The 23,465-nt window shown below is 41.4% G+C and overlaps 1 protein-coding gene across 1 annotated transcript in view; it reads right to left on the bottom strand.

Annotated features, from left to right (window-relative positions):
- Lama1 (laminin subunit alpha 1) overlaps nucleotides 1-23,465 on the bottom strand; it is a 155,697-nt gene that overhangs the window by 57,501 nt on the left and 74,731 nt on the right. Inside the window, exons 11-24 of the mRNA XM_070028852.1 lie at nucleotides 22,580-22,720; nucleotides 20,674-20,847; nucleotides 19,507-19,608; nucleotides 18,507-18,718; nucleotides 17,391-17,502; nucleotides 13,551-13,661; nucleotides 10,727-10,854; nucleotides 8,190-8,276; nucleotides 7,064-7,275; nucleotides 3,927-4,033; nucleotides 3,472-3,652; nucleotides 2,477-2,613; nucleotides 1,160-1,396; nucleotides 112-255 (exon numbers count right to left, since the gene is read on the bottom strand). Of these exons, the coding sequence (XP_069884953.1) occupies nucleotides 112-255; nucleotides 1,160-1,396; nucleotides 2,477-2,613; nucleotides 3,472-3,652; nucleotides 3,927-4,033; nucleotides 7,064-7,275; nucleotides 8,190-8,276; nucleotides 10,727-10,854; nucleotides 13,551-13,661; nucleotides 17,391-17,502; nucleotides 18,507-18,718; nucleotides 19,507-19,608; nucleotides 20,674-20,847; nucleotides 22,580-22,720 (2,085 nt within the window). The remainder of the gene's footprint in view (nucleotides 1-111; nucleotides 256-1,159; nucleotides 1,397-2,476; nucleotides 2,614-3,471; nucleotides 3,653-3,926; nucleotides 4,034-7,063; nucleotides 7,276-8,189; nucleotides 8,277-10,726; nucleotides 10,855-13,550; nucleotides 13,662-17,390; nucleotides 17,503-18,506; nucleotides 18,719-19,506; nucleotides 19,609-20,673; nucleotides 20,848-22,579; nucleotides 22,721-23,465) is intronic.

Here is a 23,465-nt window from a genome sequence, read left to right on the forward strand (position 1 = left end):
TCTAGGATTTTTGATTCCACAAAGGAAAGTCACTATCAATCTGGACTGTCCCCTCTATGCCCACCTGATTCCCAAGGGAAAGGGAACATTTGGACTGCAGGAGTGACTCACTGGGGTCCTCACGTAGCCCTCCAACTCCGAGCAGAGCTGTGACAATCCAAAGCAGAAGCAGGGGGTGCATCCCAGGGGGTCGTCAGCACGCAGGCCGAAGGTGCCTGCTCGACATTCACTGCACTCGAGGCCAAAGACATTGTCCTGAGGGCACAAGATAAGGGACTCATAAGTGGCAGGGAATGGAGGTGGGGTGGAGCAGGGGCATGCAATTTCCATACGCTCGGAGATGAACTGAAACAAAAGTAATTTAAGAGCCACAAACATCACTGAACTCACGGTGGCCTGAGACCAAGCCCCTAATTAAACCCCGCGAACACTGCTTCTCTCAGACTCAATGTGAGATTCCCAAACATGGCTGGCTAGCTGAATGGAATCCATCTACAAGCCTTTGGAAATATGTACTCCCTGATGCAAATCTTCTGGATTGGTCTCAACCCCACCAAGTGATTCTTAGGGTTCAATTGGTGAGAAGGACCCCTGACCAGGTGATTGCCAAACTAGGTCCCTGCTGTAAAGATTACCATGAGAACTGTAATCAGAAAATCTGGTTTGCCAAACACCCAGAGACTGCTGCTTCTCTGCCTTTCTACCTATATGACTTTCCCCTTCATCATTCCCAGCCACACAGTACCCATTACTTGCTAGCGGAACCTATCCATCCATGTAAGAAAGGACCAGAGCACTGACCTCCTTGGGTTTAAAACCTGGCTACATAGCGGGGCACTGAGATTATAGGCTCATGCCTATAATCCTAGCTACTCAGGAGGCTGAGATCCGAGGATCATGGTTCAAAGCCAACCTGGACAGGAAAAGTCCATGAAACTTATCTCCACTAAACTACCAAAAAAAAAAACAGGCATTAATACAGCTGTGGCTCAAGTAGTAGAGCATTAGCTTTGTGCAAAAGAAGCTCAGGGATAGTGCCCAGGCCCTGAGTTCAAGACCCAGAACTGGCATTACAAAAAAAGTCTAGCTACTCATTTCATACCCTCAAACCCCAGTGTACCAAGGAGAGAAAGGAAAGCAGAGGGTCGATGACAAATACCTTGCAAGTGCAGGCACCTGTTTTCTCTGCACAGCTGCAGAGACCCTGTTCTGGGTCGCAGGTGTCAGCCTGGGTGCCCCTCAGGTCGCAGTTACAGGAAACACAGTCAGGAAAGTCTCTGTAGCCCAAGGAGCACTGATCACAGTTGTGTCCATCAAACTCAGGCTTGCAGTGGCACTGGCCAGACAGCACATTGCACTGGGAACTGGTGGAGCCCTCATGGCTGCAATTGCATGCCTGGGGGGGGGGGGGAGAGAGGGAGGGAGGAAGGGAGGGAGAGAGAGAAAGAAAAAAAAAGAGTTCAACAAAAAGCCAGTCTTCATGTCTCCATCATGCACAGTTCTCTGGATTCCAGGAAAGCAGGAGATGAGGAGAAATGAAGCTTTCTCGTGTTATGGCTTTATGGGTTCACTTTGCCTATGTGCTAACAGGAGAAGGGGACATTTTGGGACATCTACCAGCTGCTTATCTCGTGTGCACATGCACGTGCACATGCTCGTGTGTGCTGGTACTGAACTCAGGGCCTCTTGCACTTCCTTAGCTTTTTGCTTTAAGCTGGTACTCTATCACTTGAGCCACAGCTCCACCTCCAGCTCTTTACTAGTTTACTGGAGATAAGAGTCTTGTGGGTATTTCTGCCTGGGCTGGCTTTGAACCACAATCCTCAGCTCTCAGCCTCTTGTGTAGCTAGGATTACAGGCAGAAGCCAGCAGTGCCTAGAAACATCTGAGAATTTTAGGGACAGCTGAGCTCTGTGCCACAAATAAAATTAAATTTCATAGGTCTAAACGACTTAGCAAAATTATTTTAGAGGCCAAGTAATTTTTCCCACAGTTTTAAAACGCCAATAATACCCGAATCTCATCTAAAAGAAGACTCAAGGGAAACCAAAGTCCTCACAGATAATCTTCCTGGAAAGGGATTCATGACATTCTCTTAGGAAGTAGTACTCACTGCAGGGCTAAAGGGCACTAAAAAATGAAAGAAAAAAACAATTCCTAGTCATCCACTTCACATCTAGGTTCCTGAAGAAAAGCCCAAAACAAGGCCTTTGAGAGATATTATCTCTTCCTTGTTTATTCTTACAAGTGTATGAGTTCTGTTTTATTTATAGCTCTATTCATTTCATCTGAATGGAGTCTCATTGTGTTACCCACACTGGCCCAGAACTCCTGAGGTCAAATGATCCTTCAGCATCAGATTCCCAAGTATCTGGGATTATAGGTGTGTACCTCTAAACCATCATACAGTTACAAATCAAACCAATGGAGAAAAGAAAAGTTGTTTTGCTAACAACAACTTTGTAGCAGTACCCACCTGGCATCCTCTTTCCACGTCCAGGCCCCAGTACCCATCCTCACACTCCTCACATTTGGGACCCCGGGTATGAGGAGGGCACAGGCATTTTCCAGATTCAGGATCACAGGTATTGTGAGTATGAGTGCAGTCACAGGCTGAAAGAAGACAAGTGTCCTTATAGCTCTGAATGGTTGAGGTGGTTAAAGAGGAGAGCATTGATGTTACAAGTTATTTCAATTTATTAATAATTGGAGCCACTGTTTTAGTTCCTCTAGTAGACTTCCAATTTCCCAAGATTCCCCATCCCCACCACATGTCTCCTGAAGGTGGCTGTTCTCTGTTGGGAGATAGGAGATTGGAAATGGCCACCAAGAGGGAAAAAAGGAAGAAAAAAAGCAGAGGAGCTGAGAAGGTGGCTCAGTGGTAGAGTGCTTGCCTCATATGCATGAGGCCCTGGGTTTGATTTCTCAGCACCATATAAGCAGAAAATGCCAGAAGTGGCCTCTATGGCTCAAGTGGTAGAGCGTTAGCCTTGAGCTGAAGAGCTGAGGGGCAGTGCCCAGGCCCAGAGTTCAGGCCCCACGACCGGTTTAAAAAAAAAAGAAAGAAAAGAAAAGAAAAGAAAAGATCAGAATAAAGTTGATGGGTAGAAGAAGAGACATTGATAATGTTCTTGAGCATCTCTTCTGTGCCAAATGCTGTGTTCAGGACATGACACACACCTCACAGTAGCCACTTATTGGAGATTATAATCAGCCTTCTATCTTACTGTTCAACAAACTAAGGTTATGTCACATTTAATAATTAATCTACACACAATTAGGAGGTGGTAGAGCCAGAACCCAGGCTTATGCTTGTCCCTGAAAGGGATCAGAAATAGGGAAAGGATATGAAACTTTACAAGTGATGCTGAGAAAAGGTAACAGAACCTTCAGAAGTGATTCTAACGACAAGGGCACACAAAAAAAAGAAAAGTGCAGGACAAGGAACACTCAAGGAACTTAAGATCTTACGTGTACAGCGACCATCCTGGTAGCCAAAGAAGCCATGGGAACACCTGTCACACTTTTTCCCAGCTACACCTGGTACACAGTGACATTGACCTTCATCCGTGCAATCATCTGACATAGAGCCCGTCACACTGCAGTTACAGGGCTGGCAGCCATGCCCCGAGTCCAACCCATAATAGCCAGGCTACATCACAAAAAGGGAAAAATCAGGTGAGTCATTATGCCGTTCAGAAAATGTCTACACACATTAAAATGCTCCCCAAAGCACACATAGTGTTTTTCACAGAATCATGAATATTCACGACTCCATTCCTCCCCTTTGTTGCTGAACACTTGCTGTATTTGAGAAGCAGGCCAACCTTGCATGGGCCATGAACACAGCTCTACTGAACCCTAACAAAGGGGACACCCCTCACCACAAATGCTTTCACTGCATGTAACAACCAGTGGGTGCTTACCAGGCACTGGTCACACTGCTGTCCAGTCACGTGAGCTTTGCAGTCACATAGCCCAGTGTCAATGTTGCACACACCAGAAAGGGAGCCGTTTTCATGGCAGTCACAGGCTAGGCAAACATGACAGTCAGTGTCACTTCTGGTGTGGTTACAGTACAATCCGCCAATCCCAAAGAAAAACTTAAAGACTCAATGTACCAGTTCACATATAAAAATAATATAATAAGTCAATATAACATGTAATATGGAATATTAATGTGCCACATATAAACATACATTTAAACTACACTGTATATACTTACATATAAAATATAAATACCTATGCTTAATTATATAATTATATGTAATATTGATACACTATATTTATATAGTATACACACTCTGTAAATAAGCATAAACATATGAATACATTTTATATAATCTTAAAATAGTATTAAATATAAATATTCTATGCTGGATGTTTAATATATAAGAAACTACAAGAGTATATTAGTTTGTGGCATAAAAAATGTTATATATAACACATAGTATATAATATATAAATTTAAGGTACCATAAAATATATCTAAACACTATATATTATGTGCTATTTATTTAATACATAATATTCTATACAAAGATATAGAATATTAATTTTATGATACAATACAGCATATTACATATATATTATATATAATATACACTGATTTTAGTTTGATCTATAACAAGCCTACATAGTATACACTTATACGTATAATTTACACATATTAATTTACAATAAATAAATTAGCACTTCCCTGAAAAATAAACCAAATTAAGGTTGATGACACAATCACACAAAAAATTCAAGCAATTAACATAATACTACTAAAGCCTTTAAGACAATAATTCACTAAACAAATTTCATGAAATGTCTTAGTTGATCTATAAATATTTATCAACAAATTTCTATTAAAACAATACTAGGAAGATTTCAAATTAGCAGACACATTTGGTGACATATGCATGGGCCTATAATCCCAGGATACATGACTGAGGCTCAGGCAGGAAGATCAAGAGTTCAAAGACAGTCAGATGCTGATGGCTCAAGCCTGTAATACTAGCTATTCAGGAGGTTTGAGACCTTAGGGTCATGGTGCAAAGCCAACCTGGACAGGAAAATCCCTGGGACTCTTATTTCTAATTAACCACCAAGAAGCTGGAACTGGAACTGTGGTTCAAGTGGTAGAGCACTAGTCTTGAGCACAAAAGTTTAGGGACAGCACTCAGGTCCTGAGTTCAAATCCCAGGACTAGCATATATGTGAACAGGCGCACAAACACACACACACACATACACACACACACACACACACACAACAAAACTGGTGTTATTGCTCTGGTGCTATTGCTCTGGAAAGCATTTGAATTTTCCTCAGAAAACTAAACATAAAACTACCATATGATCCAATAATACCAAATCTTGGGCCTTTAAAAGATCACAAATAAGGATAGAAGAAAATCACTTGCACAACCATGTTCATTGCTACACTAGTTGCTATAGCAAAGACATAGAAACAACTCAAATGCCCTTGAATGGATAATTTGATCAAGAAAATGTGTATGTATATACCAGTGTAATTTGACTTATCCATGAAGATAATGATATACCCATATCATTTGTAAAGAAATGGATGAACCTGGACAAAATTGTGCTAAGAGAAGTCAAGTCCAAAGAGACAAAGGACATATATTTTCTCGCTTATGAAAGCTAGAACTAATTTATAAACATACAAGTAAATTCATATGGGGTTGTATGTAAGCATACACAAATGTATTAACCAAAGTATGGTGTATCCAGAGAAATTAAAATGATGTAACTCCTTAGAAAAATGAACTCACAATTCAACAAAATGAATACGAGGAAGCTAGTACTTGAAATGTGGAGAAGGAAGCCAAGAGGGGGATAAGGGGGGAGATGAATTGAAATTAGGAAGGGGGAGGAGAATGAAGTCATAATATTCAATGTTTATCCTATGAAATTAGGAAAACTGACAGGAAGGGTTGAGTTGGGAGGGACCAGGAAGAATGACAAAAAGGATGACACCAATAAAGATGCATTGTTTTTATAGACTGATTTGTTGAATGGTAACTCCTTTGTACAATTGCTTAAAGTTAATAAAAATACAAAAAAAAAAAAGAGTTCAAAGCTAGCCTGGGCTACATAGGAAGACTGTGTCTCAGAAAAAGCAAAAGACAATTTAGCCATTTACTGTCATTCAATCTTATATAAACTTAATATTTTAAAACGAAATTATAACATCCTCTAGGCATTGTCCATATCAGTATCTCATGTTTTAATAAGGAATATTTCTGTTTTGTAAGTCTTGAGTCATTTGTAGTTTCAGGCTACACATTCCAGTTGATCTCATTACTCCATCAATATTTAAAGCTACAAACTTTCCCAGCACTCAAGAGGCTGTTAGGAAATATTTTTTTCCTCTATCACTGGTGCCCTCTTGTGCCTCATCTTGTAATGAAGTAAGACCAGCATTGATAAGAAATCATTAAAATTTCAATTGCCTTTTTTAATTCAGCTTCCTCCTTCTTCAGAACTGCGCCCTTCCCTGCCAAAAGGAGAACTTTGTAGGGTCAACCCCAGGGCCAAGTCATCTCAGATAGAAGAAAACAGACTTCTCTCAGTGAGTGATTCTACACCAGAGATCATTTCAGTGCTTTGAGCCCAGCTTACCAAGGTGATGTGTGAGTCATACAGCTCATGTGCAGGCCACAAGGGCATGCCAATACCATGCATTGGTAATTTGGGGTCAAAGTCTCATATTTCCCATTTTGCATCATGAAATCCCATCTGCCTCAGGCTACCCCTAAGCAGATTCAGAACTGTGACTCAGCTCTGAACATGGCCCATCCCTCATGCAGTAATGTGGGACTAGAGCTAAGACTTTGCAAAGAAACCCTTGCTCCTCAAATGGATGTTCCTTCTAGGCCTATGGTCTTCACTGACTCATTACAGAGGGAAAGACTGGGTCTTGAGTCTGTAGTCGATTAATTAGACCACATTAAATAAGAAAGATTCAAGGGAAGGTCCCCTCAAAGGCTAAGCTGGAAGGAGACTCCCAGGGCAATATCGAGTGATGCTGACTTTTGAGCCCCTGCACTCACCACGACAATTTTTGGCGGTCACGGCATCTCCATAGAACCCATCTGCACACCTTTCACAGTGGGCACCGTCCGTGTTTCCCAAACACTTCAGGCATTCCCCAGTGACTGAGTCACAGTGACCAGACTCAGAGAGGTCCACATTGCCATTGCAGTCGCAGGGCACACAAGTTTCCCCGGGCACTGTTGGGTTTCCATAGTAACCGTCTGCACATCTAGATCAGAGACAGAAGGCAGGATCCAAACAGTACAATTATTCAAGACATGATTCCCACACTCTCCCCGAACTCTCTGAATGACTAGTAAAATAGATTATCTCTTGTCCATATGACTTACTATGGAAAAGATGTGACTCATCAGGTAGTCACCCGTCAGGATGATTGAAAAAGGTCCAAAATGAGGTCTAAATCCAGTAGATATGCACTCATCTATAGGACCCAGTCTAACTCACCCCAGGCCACTTGGAATGTCACCCAGCACTCAATAGGCTAAGCCAGAGCTGGGTTCTTAGACATATGTAAGGGGAAAAGGCAACACTGGCTATTAGGGAAGAACATGGCTACTAAATAAAACCATCTATCACTTTTACTATGAACCAGACAGAGCAAGGGACAAAAATATGTCATAAATGCTATGGGCTCCTCACTGATTACACCTGTGTTTGATCCAAACTTGAGTGAGCCCAGGAGATGGACTTGTTCTCAAAATCTCTAGCTAGTTCTATTCTTTATTCCTTTCCATAGACATATTACTTTTCCTCTACGACTCCATGAAATAATAAATAAAAATAGTCCATACTCCACTACATAGTTGGAAACAATTCTATCATTACATCTTATATATATATATATATCAAATGATCACACTGTGGCTATCAGATGGGGACAGGTGTTACGATATATTTTTGAAGGGGTAGAGAATGAGACTCTCTAATGGACTGGTTGTAGGAAGAAATATTGAGTGAAATACAAATCAAGGATATAGCTTTAAATTTCCCTGGCCATGTGGGTAACAATTAAAATCAAAAACATCTAAAAAAGGTATTTTAAAATAAGCATACAGAATTCATATGGAATTAAACACTAATGAATGTTGCCTCTTCTGAAGTCAGTAGGGAGGTGCAGAGTACCTCTCACACCAAGTTCCCGAGTAGCCTGGGGCACACTGGTCACAGAGCACTTCATCTTCATTGGTGAGGTGGCAGGTGGGGCTGAAACTGTGAAAATATTAGAAATGAGTGCAGGTTTTCAGCAGATGGTGTCAGTGTCTAAATACTGAAAACATTTCCTTTCTACTATAGCCTCATTCTTACAGACTTTCAACGTGTTCTCAGCCCTGAGTCCAGAACCCAATCCTCTACACACAGCCCTCCCTGTAAGTCTCCTACTGCCTACTTCTCAGTCATTCTACCCACAACGCACTTGCTTCTCCCATCTGTTTCTGCCTGAGTTAACGGCTCATACCTGATGCCCAGATCATCTGTTGCTTCCTGCAGGAAACCTGCTCAAAGCTCTGTGTTCCTCTACTCAGGGCTTCTCAGGCACTGACTGGCTTTTCCTTCTCTGTGGAGCCTGGCCCACCTAATGGCAAGGGAATGCTCTCACAGGGTCCATATAATTATGTTCAGGAGCTCTGACATCTCTCGAAGAATCCTGTTGCTCACTGAGTTGCCTCCAGAGCTTATTTGTGAGTCTCAGAGAGGCCTGCGTGGGACAGCTGACAGCTGACAGTGCACCATCATCCCATCATAGTTAACCTTGTTGGTCTCTGCTATCTTTGGGCATGATTTGAGTATGTTCCCCAGTGGGGCAATGGTGAGAAATGGTAGTATCTTTAACAGGTAAGATCACCTGAGTTGACTAGGAAACTGCAAGACTGTCTTTGGATGGGATTTAGGTGGGTGCCTCTCATGGACTTTAAGTACGTTTTCAAGACCGTCATTACACAAGCATGAGACTCATGCTGAAATCTCCTTTGTCATCAGCAGTCCCTCATCCTACAACTAGGAAGCCATCCACAAGGAAATACTCAGCAGAACTTCCAGAATGGTGCATCAAATACACTTATTTTCTTCCTAAGTTACCCAGCTTCAGGTATTTCACTATAGCAACAATGAAAAGTATATCTCAATAGAGCATCTTCTTATATCCTGGAGTTTTAAATAAAAAAGCCCTGGGGGGGGACTTATTGGGAATGGGTGAAATAAAAATAGCAATAGTCAAACCAGTGAGACAGAGAAGAGGCTTTCAAACCATTGGCCTGTGGGATATACATGACCCAGCTGACCTACAAGGCCTTGCTCAGTATCTCTTCCCGTCTCCTCTCCTGCATTCTATCCCAGGCCACTTGCAGCTCCTCATATTTCATGTGAGTACTCATGCTGCCATGACCTGGTGCCCTCACTTCCTCTTTCGTGGAATGCCTTCTATGCTCCAATCCCTTCCTCAGAAGCATCCCTTGCACCCCTCCACTCCTGCCGTCTGCTGGACCCACCTCCATCACATTCATTATGGTCCTGGGGCCAATAGCCATGGATCAATCACCTGCTGTGACAGCAGGCAGGCCAAGAAATGTTTTTTGAATCAGTAACTGAATTCAGACCTTTCTCATTTAGCCTTTCATTTTTTGGTCATTGGATCAAAAAATTTCAAAACCCAAGGGCAATGCTTCCTTTGTTTCCATATTCCTTCTATCTAGTGCCCAGTGGTAGGCATTACATGTGTATTTGTGAAGACAACATGACCAACATTAGACCAAGAGGAAGAAATATGGACACATTTTTGCTCTCACACTTTTTCTTGTATAATTCTCACACACCAAGCTTCTTAGGTTTTGTTGTTGTTGTTGTTTGGGTAATTTGGGGGGGGGGTCAATACTGAGGTCTGAAGTTCAAACTCAGGGCTTTGTGCTTGCTAAACAGATGTTCCTACCACTTGAGCCATATCCCTTATATTAGTCCCCTCCTTTCGCTCTCCCCTTTCTTTCCCCCTTCTCCTCCCTTCCCTCTTCCCTTTTCTTCCCTTCCTTGTCTTTTCTTTGTGCTGGTCTTAGGGTTTTAACTCAGGGCCTAGGCATTGTCTCTGACTGAGCTTTTCTACCACTTGAACCATAGATCCATTTCTAGCTTTTGGCTTGTTTACTGGCAATAAAGAGTCTTTCCTGCTCAGGTTGGCTTTGAACTGTGATCTTCAGCCCTCAGCCTCCTTAGTAACTAGGATTACAGCAGTGAGCCATGGGTGACCGAATTTGAATTAGTTATTTTTCAAACAGGGTCTCATGTTTTGTTTTGTTTTTGCCCAGGCAGGCCTAGAACACAATCCACTATTTATACTTCCCATGAATCTGGTATGACAGATACATGTCTTTATGCCCAGAAATTAGTTGAGATGGAATCTTGCTAACTTTTTACTGAGGCTGGCCTCAAACCACAACTTCCCAATCTCACACTCCCAAAGAGCAGGGATTACAACTTTCCAATCTTGCCCTCCCAAATGCTGGGATTACAGGCTTGAACCATGGTACTGGGCCACTAAATGTGTTTAAAGGAGATCATCCCCATCCCTCCATCTCTAATTCTAGTTGGTTACTCCTTAGCAAGTTTCACACACAGCTCTGGAACTACATGAACACATCTCAGTGGGAAGCTGGTAGAAGAGGAAGGCTTACTTGTTGGAGGCTGTGGAAAGAGGGCAGGCACACGGCTGGCAGTCCTCAGCAGTTCCTCTTGAAGGCACCCCATAGAAGCCTGGCAGGCACTGCTCACACTGGTCTCCAGTGGTGTTGTGTGCACAAGCCTAGAGTTTATACATGAGAAGAAGAATTAGCTCAGGTTTCCTTAAAGGATTTTCAGATTCACCCAGAACAACCTGAAGTCCATGTTTAAGTTTAAAAAAAATATGGAGAAAAAAATATTACAACAAATTGCCAGCTCTAAGGTATAGGAGGAAAGGCTAATTGTAACTTATATATATATATGAAGACCTTCCACTCTGGCCATGGCAGAGTACCTGGCAGACACTTGTCTATCCAGAAAACAATTAGAAAATGGAGCAAAATAGGCCAAATAACTCAGGTCCAACAAGAGAAACAGGTAGCAGGTGTGTGATGCCTGAGAGAGCTGAGGTGAGTCCTAAGCTTACACATCTATCTGTAGACACAGGGTGTGGTACCCAGGCACAGTGCTAAGTGGAGAAAATGGAAAGGCTCATGGTTGTTATCCAGCTAGTCAGGAGGTAGACATCTTTTTGCAGTTCTGAATCGGTCCAGGGAAAAAGGTGAGACTCTATCCCAATCAATAAGTGGATTGTAGTGATGTGTGCCTGTAATCTCAGCACGAGGGAGGCTATAATGGGAGGATCTCAGTTTGAGGCAGCCTTGGGCTAAAACGAGACACTCTACCTGAAAAACAACTCAAGTGAATAGAGCGAATGCATGGCTCAAGTGGTAGCATACCTGCCCACCAAGCACAAGGCCCCGAGTTCAAACTCCAGTACTGCAAAATATAAAAAAGTTGGGCACCAGTGGCTCTCAACTATAATCCTACTGAGGGGGCAGAGAAAAGATCTGAAGATTCTAATTTGAAGTCATCCCAGGAAGCCAAATCTACAAGACTCAAATCTCCAGTTAGTCAGAAAAAAAAATTGTGTCTCACAGGAGTAAAAAAGGCAAGCAAAAGAGAGAGATGCCTGAATTCGAAATCCAGATCCATTAAAAATAAAAAACAAAACCTAAAAAGAGCTCAAGGAAAGACTGGGTCAGTAGGAGTGACCTGAGCCTTTGCTAGCAGACTGGGAACAAAATTTAACCATCTATATACAAAAGCTCTGAACATAGCTCTTTAAGGGCAGTTGCATTTTAAGAATACATGCCTCTCGTTTAGTGTAAGCATATTTAGTGTCTTATTAATACATTTGCCAGGACACTTAATCCATATTTAATATACTTGATATATACTTCTGTAAATATGCAGTTATGGAAGCATGAGAACTATATGCTTTCAAACACAGCTTGCCCATCACCTAGAGACACTGGCCTGGAAGACTAGACCAGCAAAATTAAAAAGAAAGGGAGAAAAATAAAAACAAACAAAAAGCCTCCTGAGTCTCTGGGCGCCATGCCTCTAAGGAAACCTACCCAAGGGGGACCAAGCCACCTGCAAACCAGCACTCGGGTGAGTCTTGAAGCAGAAAGTGAAGCAGAGAACCAGAGTTCATTTCCAAAATGGAGAAAGAACCAACCAAATTCTCCTTGCAGAAGAAAGAAAGACTAGTCTCCAAAGACAGTCAGCAGGCTAGGACATCAGGGCCCCAGATCTTCTTGGTGGGCTGATTTAATTTTCTCTACCTTTTGACTCCATCAATCTCTTTTCCAAAGAGCCAGGAATGCCTCCCAGACAGGGGAATAGGGCATAGCCTAATAGCATTCACTCTGTCTTAGAAGACAGAATCCATTAGAACCCTGAGGGTGGTCTGGCTGCAAGGCAAAAAGGCCCTGCAAGAATTCCTGACTTAAGTTCTTAACTATAAAGCATTGTATAGTTTGCATAACTTATAATTATTAGGTGTATAATTCCTCTTATGATTTACTCTGTAATATAATTTGTAAAATAATACTTTCATTTAAAAAATCTGCTTCTTCATAGTTAATCGGTATAAAGCTTTTCTTTATAATACTGGCTAACTAAATAACAACTTTCTTAGTGTATTAATGTTTAAAAAATAGGAATACTACATAGCCCTTTCCATTTCAGGTTGAGCTTTCTTTGGGATGAGGAGTATTTTCTTCTACTTGTGGAATCCTGGGAATAAGACCTAAGTCTAATTAATTTATGCTTCATGTATACCTTATACACACAGCCCAGAGGTAATGCTATATAGCAACTTTAGTCTGCTTATATTTTGTCATATTTTCACATATGGCCAGATGTGGGCTTGTGTCATTGCTCAAAATGTTTCAGATTTAGGAACATTGCAGATTTCAGATTAAAGATGTTCAACTTGTTCCATTAAATCAACTTTTATTTCCCCCCAAACAGGTTAAAATATATGCTTAGCAAACCGATGTCCTGAGTTTAAAACCTAGGATTGAAAAAAAAGGTGAAGGGAAGAAAAGGAGTATTGAAGAAAAAAACAGCAAACTTTTAAAGACATGAACTAGAGTTTATAAATTTCTGACAAAATTTGGGCTGTCCTGTGTGCATGCATGCTGGCACTAGGGCTAGAACTCAAGGCCTTGTGATCACTTTGCTTTTGTGCTCAAGGTTGGTGCTCTACCATTTGAGCCATACCATCACAACTTTTTTCTGGTTATTTGAAAATAAGTATCACAGATTTTCCTGCCCAGGATGACTCTGAACCACACTTCTCAGATTTCAGCCTTCTGAGTAGCTAGGATTAGAGGTGTGAGCCACTAGAAATGAGAGTTACGCCATGGGCAGATCTGAGTTGGGCAGTTGGGTTGGGGGTGGAGAGATTTCAGCAGTACAACTTACAAAGCAAACTCCATGAATGTCACATTCAGATGCATGGCCATGGCATTCACACGGCTGACAGATTCCTCCAAAGAGTATTCCATCCACTCGATAGTAGCCGGGGATGCAGGTCTGCAAGACAAGTGGCCATTTGTGTTGTGAATATGGCTTCCTTGTACCTACACAAAACATCTTTCTAGTGCATTTGAAAAGTGAGCCCCTCAACTTTCCATGAACAGAGAAACATTTCTTGTTTTTTTGGGGGGGAGAAGTGTCAAAAAGCTTGAACTCGGGGCCTGGGCACTATCTCTGAGCTTTTTTTGCTCAAGGCTAGCACTCTACCACTTTGAGCCACAATGCCACTTCCAGTTTTCTTGTGGTTAATTGGAGAGAAGAGTCGAGGGACTTTCCTGCCTGGGCTGGCTTTGAACAGTCATCCTCGTATCTCAGCCTTCTGAGTAGCTAGGATTATAGGCATGAGCCACCAGCACCTGGCTTTGTTTTTTCTATTTAAAAAAAATTCATTGATGTATCACTTACATGTCATAAATGTCATCCATTTTAACTGCCATTCAATGATTTTTGGTGAACTTACTGAGCTGGGTAGCTATATGGGCATCGTAATACACTTTCCCATTTCATTTTTAAGGGTAGTAATACAAAGAAACTTAATGTCTGTGCCATGGGTCAGTAACTTAGTGACATCCTCTGGAACATGGCTACATCAGCAGTAATGTAAAGTTTTCTAATAGGCGTTTCCAGTAACATTAAGTTCTTTTTTAAAATTTCCCTTTCAAGTCAATCTTTTTCTCTTTTGCTTATGATTCATTAAAGGTTACTATCAAACAATGGATGTGTTTAGGTCTATGGCACACTGCATCTGTTTAATTAAGTAGAGAATGAGATTTGCTTTCTGTGGACTCAACTCAGAGAGACAATGTGGGTGTCCAAGGATGCTGCTCCTCTCTTCCTACTAGGAGCTGGCAATCAGCACACAGCGTGATGCACTGTTAGACAACCCTGAGAAGCAGTATGCCTGGAGCACAAAGTCACATAGCATCCGGTGGCTGTGGGATCATTCAAGCGGGGCATACCATCCTCCAAGGTCACATCCAGAACCAGCTGCTAAGGGCTCCCACACAAAACATGCATTTACAGAGCAGACTTAGAAATGATTAATTTGGAACTCAGCACACTTCACTGGGGGAATAGGAGTAAGGGATTGGATTTGTGTTTTGTTTTCTTTCAGAATCCAAAAGAATCTTCATGAGAATAATGCAGTTTTTTTACATGGAACTGTGCAAGTCTCCTAAGACCTTCACCCAGTTAGTGTCTCTTGGGGTCAAGGGCCTTGCTTGCAATGGGCACTTGGGCATGGATTGGAGGTCTATGTCATATCTTACACAGTTGCAAAGAATACTATCCCTTACCAAGAGCTGCTTGGTTTTCTGTGTGTTTGTTTTTTGGTGTGTGCATGCGTGTGTGTGTGTGTGTGTGTGTGTGTGTGTGTGTGTGTGTGTGTGTGTGTGTGTGTGTGTGTGTGTGTGTGTGTGTGTGTGTGTGTGTGTGTGTGTGTGTGTGTGTGTGTGTGTGTGTGTGTAGCAAATACTGGGTCTTGAACTCAAGGCCTTTGTCCTGTCCCTTGGTTTTATTCTGCTCAGGGCTGGCACTCTACCACTTGAGCCACAGCTCCACTTCTAGCTTTCTGTTGGTTAACTAGAGATAAAAGTCTCATGCACTTTCTTTCTTAGACTGGCTTTGAACCTTGGTCCTCAAATTTCAGCCTCCTGAATAAGCTAAGATTACAGGTGTGAACCACCAGGGTCCGCTTACATGCCTTATTCTTTAGGTGAGCTCCTGAGTAGCAGTCTGATAGATTTCACATTTCTGATTAACAAAACACTCATGAACTTGCAGTCAGCCCTCCACATCCACAGACCACTAACCACAGCCAACCAGGAACAAATGAACTCAGGGGACAAAAATCTATCTGTAACTGAACATATACATACACAGCTATAATGGTAACAGGTTCACTTCTCAATGTGACCACTTCCTAGCTGGGTGGCCAGATTATAGAATCTCATTGTCACTCAGCCTCCTAATCTTTGGAAGAGATGGTATCTGAAGGCCTGATTTTTATCAGGATTTAGTGAGGTAGAATATAGAAAAAAACTTAAAATATTTCCAAATATAAGCTGGGCACCAATGGCACCTGTTATCCTAGCTACTCAGGAAGCTGAGATCTGAGGATCACTGTTCAAAGCTAACTCAGGCAGATAAAACCAGGGATTCTTCTCTCCAGTTAACCAGCAAAAAGCCAGAAGTAGTGGTTGGGCCCAAGTGGTAGAGCTCCAGCCTTCAGTGAAAGATGTAAAGGACAGCACTTAAAGCATAATTTCAAGCCCCCAAACCGGCACAAAAACAAAAACAACAAAAACGCTTTTATGGGGCTGGGAATGTGGCTTAGTGGTAGAGTGCTTGCCTAGCATGCATGAAGCCCCGGGTTCGATTCCTCAGTAGCACATAAACAGAAAAAACTGGAAGTCATGCTGTGGCTCAAGTGGTAGAGTGCTAGCCTCCAGCAAAAGAAGCTCAGGGACAGTGCCCAGACCCTGAGTACAAGCCTCAAGACTGGAAAAAAATGCCTGCAAATAAAATAGCATGTTCTACATCAGAAGAGTTATATTAATACTTATGTCCAAATAAGTTCAAAACTTTTATTGATCATCGATGAGAGGATTGGTTCCAGGACCTCACAAGAGATTTTATCCTTCTTGTTGTTCTTTTTAATGTACTTATAATGTATTATGTGATTTTTTTTTGTATGTTCTTCCCCCATGGTACAACCCTTATTGTCACTGTATTTGATTCAATGTCCTGCATCTTGTATATACATTTTTCTAATTTGAGGAGGGAAAGGGAAATAACAAAATGCTGAAATAGGGAGACAGGATGACTCAAGTAACAGTGAGATGTACAAGACACTATGTTGAAAATGAACTTTACAACTTTGTGGGAGAGGGGGTGGGAGGGAAGAGTTGGGGAGGTGGGGAACAAAAGGATGGTAGGGGAAAAACAAAGGAGGGGGTAACAATGCTTGATAGGAAATGGACTCATTACCTTGCTCATGTAACTGTAACCCCTCTGTACAGTATCTTTACAATAAAAATATATATTTAAAAATCCTTAAATATTTAAGTTCCTTATATAAAATGGTTTTGTATTTGCATAAAAATACACCCATCTAGGGTTTATTTAAGCTTACACACTTTTAAAAAAGTCTCTAGATGACTTATAATACCTAATACAATATAAATGCCATGTAAGTAGTTGTCAAGCAAAAATGTCTAGTAAATAATTACATGAAAAAAATCTGTTCATGTTTGGTACCGGTGTAATATTTCCTTTTTAAAAAATGGATCCACTGTGGGTTCAATCCACGGATACAGAACCTGTGGTGCATATGTGAGGTAGAGCCCCAGACAGTCAAGTAATCACATGCCAAAAAAAGCCTCACGATGGGCCCAGCTGGTTTAAAGTTATCCTTGTCTTGTGCTGGTGAACCACCAAGCCCATTCCTCCTTAGACATGCAAAATCCCACACTGGTATTGAAACTGTGCTGCTGACTAAGGCAAGAGGGCACAAAGTGATCACACTTCAACTGTCCCAACCTACCCCTGGCAGAGAAACCAGAGTAAGTGATGTGACACCCAATATTCCCATAATTCCATTAAGTCTATACCATACATTGGGTTCTCTGAAGTTTAAACATGCATCATTATGTCCACTTCAGTGTGCTGCTTTCCCCTTTAGGGGAAGAACAAAAGGAAGGAGAGGGGTAGGGAGGGAAGCAGTACCTCACAGGACATGCCCATGTAGCCTTGGGGACATTCACAGTGCTCCACATCGGTGGCTGTTGCCAAGTCTATAGCATTCCGGTTTGCTGTGTCCAAAGAGACAGAATTCAACCTGCAAACACACGGAGGGGAGGGGTGTCCAGCATGTGACTCCAATACTTGCAAATAACATCTCACACCTCGGAGAACATGGGCTTTTAAAGATCTAGTTCAAACAAAATGTCATGCAACTTTTGTTAAGTACCAAAAGATTTTCCCAACAATATACTCTGGGAGCCATGATTATTCTAGGAAGTACCTCAACGTTTGTTGCAAAGATGTGCTATATCCCTTAGATCGTTGTAGGAAAAGTCTGCTGTTGCCTACTAATTCATCCATTCATCATTTTATCATAAAGACAAAGATGATCCTTAAATGAGTTACACTATGTTTGCTTTCTCATCATCGAATTGTGAGAAATTGGTTCCTCATGGTAATGTTACCAAGGATGAACACATTAACCTAAATTATTATACAAAATGGATACTCTTAGCACCAAGAGAGGTAGAGAGATGGGGAAAGGAAGAGGGAGAAGGAGAGTCCAAGACAGAGAGAGACAGAAAGAGAAAGAGAAAGTAAAAGTCCATGATCCAGGCAATTGGTTACTCAAGTATGAACATAGTGACTCATCAAGTAATTCTGGGCAATACCATGAAGGTTTTTGTTTTTGTTTATTATCTTTAAGTAGTTGTACAAAGGAGTTTCAATTCAACATATCATTTTGTAAGTACAATGCATCTTGATCAACGTCACTCCTTCCATCAATCTCCCTGTCACTCCTAACCCCGCCCATCCCCTTGATTCCGTTTTCGCATATGTACATTGAATATAGTGACCTTATTTACTTACCTTCCTCTCTCCATTCATCTGCCCCTAAAATCAAGTCTGTCTCCTACTAAATACATTTCTTACAAAAACCTAAGTCATATTTTTAAATAAAATTGCATGTATAAAACTAATCAATACAGTTAGTTCCTTTCACTGCGTCCTTAATATAATACTAAGCTTAAAATATACAATAATAAGATAAGATTTCATCCCTGGACTGTTAATGTCATTTCCCTCTCTGGTACATGCCTGTAAAGAGCCATTTTTGCAGAATTGTAGTTGGCTCTAATCAAGAGATGTGTCACATTGGCAAGGACGGTCATGAGCTGGTCGCGATCAATCTCTTTTCTGTTATTAAAGTCTCGGAAGTTCTCGGGCACAAGTCTAACCACGTTGAAATACTCTTCATAGGGTTGCAATGAGAGGCCCTCAGCCTGTGTACTTAGAGTGAGTCCATTTCCCTAGCATTTAAAGACAAGAGGAAAGACGTATGTACTTCAATGTAAGAACCAAAAATAAATCCAAATGCTATATCCAGCAATGTGGTTTTCCATTCATGCCTAGATTCTTGCAAACAAACGTACAATTGTGTATATGACTCTTGTTCCAGAATTATCAGAGAAAAGATGCGTCATAATATGCCTCTGAGATGGAGTCCAATGATAAGTCTAATGGCTGTGTGCTTTGCTGGGTTTCATTAAAGAAATGATGTCATAAATTTGCCCATCATTTTCATCAAGCAGCCCATTTTACATCCCTAATCTTTAAAACACAGAAATAGATGAGCAATAAGTATAATATCCAGTTTTTCACAAAACTGCTATTGACAAAAGTGATTTGCCAGCTGGGTGCCAATAGCTCATGCCTATAATTCTAGCTACTCAAGAGGCTGAGATCTGAGGATCATGGTTTACAACCAGCCTGGGCTAAAAAGTCTGTGAGACTCATATCTAATAAATTACTCAGAAAAAGCCGGAAGTGGCTCTGTGTATCAAGTGGTAGAGAGCTAGCCTTCAGCACAGACAGACTCAGGGACAGTACGCAGGACCTGAGTTCAAGACCCAGAACCAGCAGGAAAAAAAAAAAGGTGATTTACCTTTCTCAGTTTTCATTTGTTCAGGTTTCCATTATTGAATGGTCACCTGGGTAGTCTCCTTGCTAGGACTACTCTGCCTCACCACTTTCAGTCATCAAATAACCACCACACTGAATCCTAAGTTTCACCATAAGAGCAATGCAAATCAGTCACCTTAATGATGATGTCAGCATGAGACATGAGGTCATCATCTACTGTATCCGCTGGAATGTCGTAGGAAACTGTGTATTTCAGGAAGCCACCATAGGCAGTCAGCTGAAATGGTTAAATAGGAATGAAAGGGAACCAAGAGAGACAATAGTCATCCATGTCCTGAAGTAAGGGGAAGTGGTTGCTGGAAACTACCTCAAAACACCTAGCTATCCAAGCAGTCGGCATACAGCAAAGAAACTTACATTAAAGGCAATGAAAAGCACATTGAATGAGTATTTTGTTTAGCTCGTATTACCAAATTGTAGGATATTGTTGAGATACATTTCTTCTTAGAAATCCTAGGACAAATGACTATCAAATTTGTTAGTCCTGTTAAAGGCATTTTTTTCTATGTAAATGAGTTATAGGGTGAGAAGTGTGACCCATTGACTATAATCTTCAATTTTTTATTTCATTGCTAGATATGCCAGAAACCAGTATGTTAGAGCTGCTATTTAAAGAGGACTGAAAGTATATCTTCCCAAATAAGATGACCCCCAATATGAAATAGATTTCCTTCCTGAATGTATCATAAAAAGAAAATATTCAGAACACTTTTCACAATTACAAAATTACTTTCTTTCTTTCTTTCTTTCTTTCTTTCTTTCTTTCTTTCTTTCTTTCTTTCTTTCTTTCTTTCTATTTCACTTGTTCTTTTCTTCTCTCCTTTCCTTCCTTCCTTTACTTTCCTTCCTTCCTTCCTTCCTTCCTTCCTCCCTCTCTCCCTCCCTCCTTTCCTTCCTCCCACCTTCCCTCTCTCTCTCCCTCCCTCCCTCCCTCCCTCTCTCCCTCCCTTCCTTCCTTCCTTCCTTCCTTCCTTCCTTCCTTCCTTCCTTCCTTCCTTCCTTCCTTCCTTCCTTCCTTCCTGCCTTCCTTCCTCCCTTTCTTCCTCTTGTCTTCTTTTTTGTGTGTGTGCTGATACTGGGGCTTGGACTCAGAATTAGGCATAATTCCTTAGCATTTTTGCTCAAGTGGGCACTCTACCTCTCAAGTCACAGTTCTAGTTTTGGCTCTCTCTCTCTCTCTCTCTCTCTCTCTCTCTCTCTCTCTCTCTCTCTCTCTCTCTCTCTCTCTGTGTGTGTGTGTGTGTGTGTGTGTGTGTGTGTGTGTGTGTGCAGACACACGTACCTTATTTCCAAGATAGGCCTCAGGGGCTGACCAATAATACTTGGGAGCCAGTCTCTTCATGACTGCAGTGTTATTGATGCTTATCTGCTGTCGTCCACCCAGCTCATCCTGCTGAGACTGGATCTTATGTGGACTGATCAAATCTGTGATCAACCACCCAGACATATTGCTCACCTTAAAAAAAACACCAATGCGCCAAGATTTTATATTATGAAATATATGTCAGCTTAGATTTCATCTACTCCTGCACAAATATCTTTCTGATAAGAGACCTATGCAGAAATCAGAGCTAGGGGTGAAGTTAACATAGCTGTTAACTCCCTCTTGTCCAAGGATCAAGAAAACCTGAGAAGTCACACATCCATGCAAACCCAGATCAGCTATAAGCCAGTAAGGTAGCAAGCCATAAAAATCATACATATTAGATTAAAATGATAGTGAGGAATTTATCACAGGTTGAGAACCCCCATCTGAAAATTCCAAATGGAAAAGAATCCAAATTCCAAAATACTTTGAGCCCCACGTACAAAATTTCACACCTGACCCCATGTATTGGTCAGAATCACAATTCAGGTACACTAAAAATACTTCATAAAGTTACCTTCAAGTCTACTGGAGAGGCTGAGATCTGAGGAGTGTGGTTCAATGACAGCCCAGGCAAAAAGTCCATGAGGCTTTTTGTCAGAAAAAGTGCTGGAAATGGAGCTATGGCTCAAGTGGTAGAGCACTAGCCTTGAGCAAAAAAGCTAAGCGACTGTGCCCTGGCTCTGACTTTTATCCCCAGGATTGGCATAACAAAACCAACAATAACAAAAAAGTTGCCTTCAAGCTCTGCATATAAGGTGTAGGTGAAACAAATGAATTTCATATTTAGATTTGGGCCACTTCTCCAAGATATCGCTATGAATATATGCAAGTATTAACAAATCTCAGAAAGTTCCAAATCCCAAATCCTTCTTCTGGTTTCTTGCATTTTAGGCAAGGGATATTCAATCTGAAAATGGCAGTGGATAAAACTCCCTCTTCTTTGTTACATCCTGTATTTCCCCCAAATGTTAAAAAACATATATATATAAATAAATAAATATAAACACCACTTGAGATGGTGATCCCTCTCCCTGGGGGGAGGGAGCGGGTCACAAGAGAACTAACTGGGTAAAACCCATTTCAGAAAGAGTCTTTCTAACCTCCAGCCACCACACACTCACTTGTCACCATTTGGTCCTCCCCCCGTCCTCCCCCCTCCAAAATAAGTCTATCTGCCTTTAAAAACCCCATGCCACCTACTCTTGTTTCCCACTCTTGCCACTTGAGTGTTTTACTGCTCCCATCCCAGCTTCTCTAGATGTGGGTCCTGGTGTCTCTTCTGGCCTGAGAACAGTGTGGGCAGTTTGGCGAGATTTGACTCCTCCCACAATGGGCATACTCCCCATAAAAGAAATGGAAATGGGATGCATTCTACAATACCACATTGAGTGGTCTCAATAAGAACATGTATGTGGGTATGAACACACTACTTAGAAAGAAAATGTAAGAGCCGGGCGCTGGTGGCTCACACCTGTAATCCTAGCTACACAGGAGGCTGAGATCTGAGAATCATGGTTTAAAGCCAGCCTGGGCAGGAAAGTCCGTGAGACTCTTATCTCTAATAAACCACTAGAAAATATTTCAGAACATAAGTTTTGTGGCTCATTTACTTATTACTTGAACCATTTATATTTTTCAAGCCTCACCACCAACAAAAGAAAAAAGGGAAAAAAAAGAAAATGTAGAGATACTTTCAGGACTGGATAGTCATTGACCCATTCCAGTGTTGCTCATATTGGGTGAGAGAGAATGGTACACAGCCATAGACAGTTCACATGAGAAGGCATGCTTATTAACCCACCATGCCCACGACTCCCACCTGACCAAAGGACCAAGAAAGGCTGTCACAGACATCAGAGACGCCGAAGCAGAAGCACTCGGTGCAGCCCTGGGGGTCTCCTTCCTTCAAGTTATAGAATCCTGGCTTACAGCGATCGCAGATTTCCCCCTCAACATTTTCCTGTAAGTTATAATAAATTCCTGTAAGTTATAATAAAATAAATAAATATAATAAATTCTCTTCTCTCAACAGAGAGAAGAGAATGACATTGACATAACAAGGCCTTTGGCAATCCACAGAAACAGGTAAGTTAAAAACCATTCAAAGTATCCAAGCAATCCCACTCTTGGGCATTTATCCAATAGAGTACAAACATGGTTACAGTAAAGCCACATGCACAACCATGTGCACTGCAGTACTGTTCACCATAGCCAAGATACAGAATCAATCCAGATGCCCCTCTTTGGACATATGGATCAAGAAAATGTGGTATATACACTCAGTGGAATTTTATTCATCTAATAGAAAGAAAATGGTACCATTTGTAAGAAAATGGATATACTTGGAAACAATTATACTAAGTAAGCCAGACCCAGAGAAACAAAGGTCACATGGTCTACATAGAATGTACCTATTTATAATTCTAGAAGAAAACATGTTGGGTAGTATGTAAATGGTTGCAAATGAATTAACTGAAGTATAATAGACTCTATGGAGAGTTCAAATAATACAATTTGTTAGAAAGACTAGGTCAAAGCCCAACAAAATCAATCACATGACCTGGTTACATGCAATGAATGGGGGGAAGAAGGGAGAGCAAGGGGTAGATGAATGAAGGAGGGAAGGGAGGAGAATGCAGTCAAGAATTCATTGTAAGCCAGGTGCTGATGGCTCATGCTTGTAAACCTAGTTACACAGAAGGCTG

This window comes from Dipodomys merriami, unplaced genomic scaffold, assembly GCF_024711535.1.
Source record: "Dipodomys merriami isolate MVZ:Mamm:240054 unplaced genomic scaffold, mDipMer1.0.p SCAF_2, whole genome shotgun sequence".
In the NCBI taxonomy this organism is placed as follows: Eukaryota; Metazoa; Chordata; class Mammalia; order Rodentia; family Heteromyidae; genus Dipodomys; species Dipodomys merriami.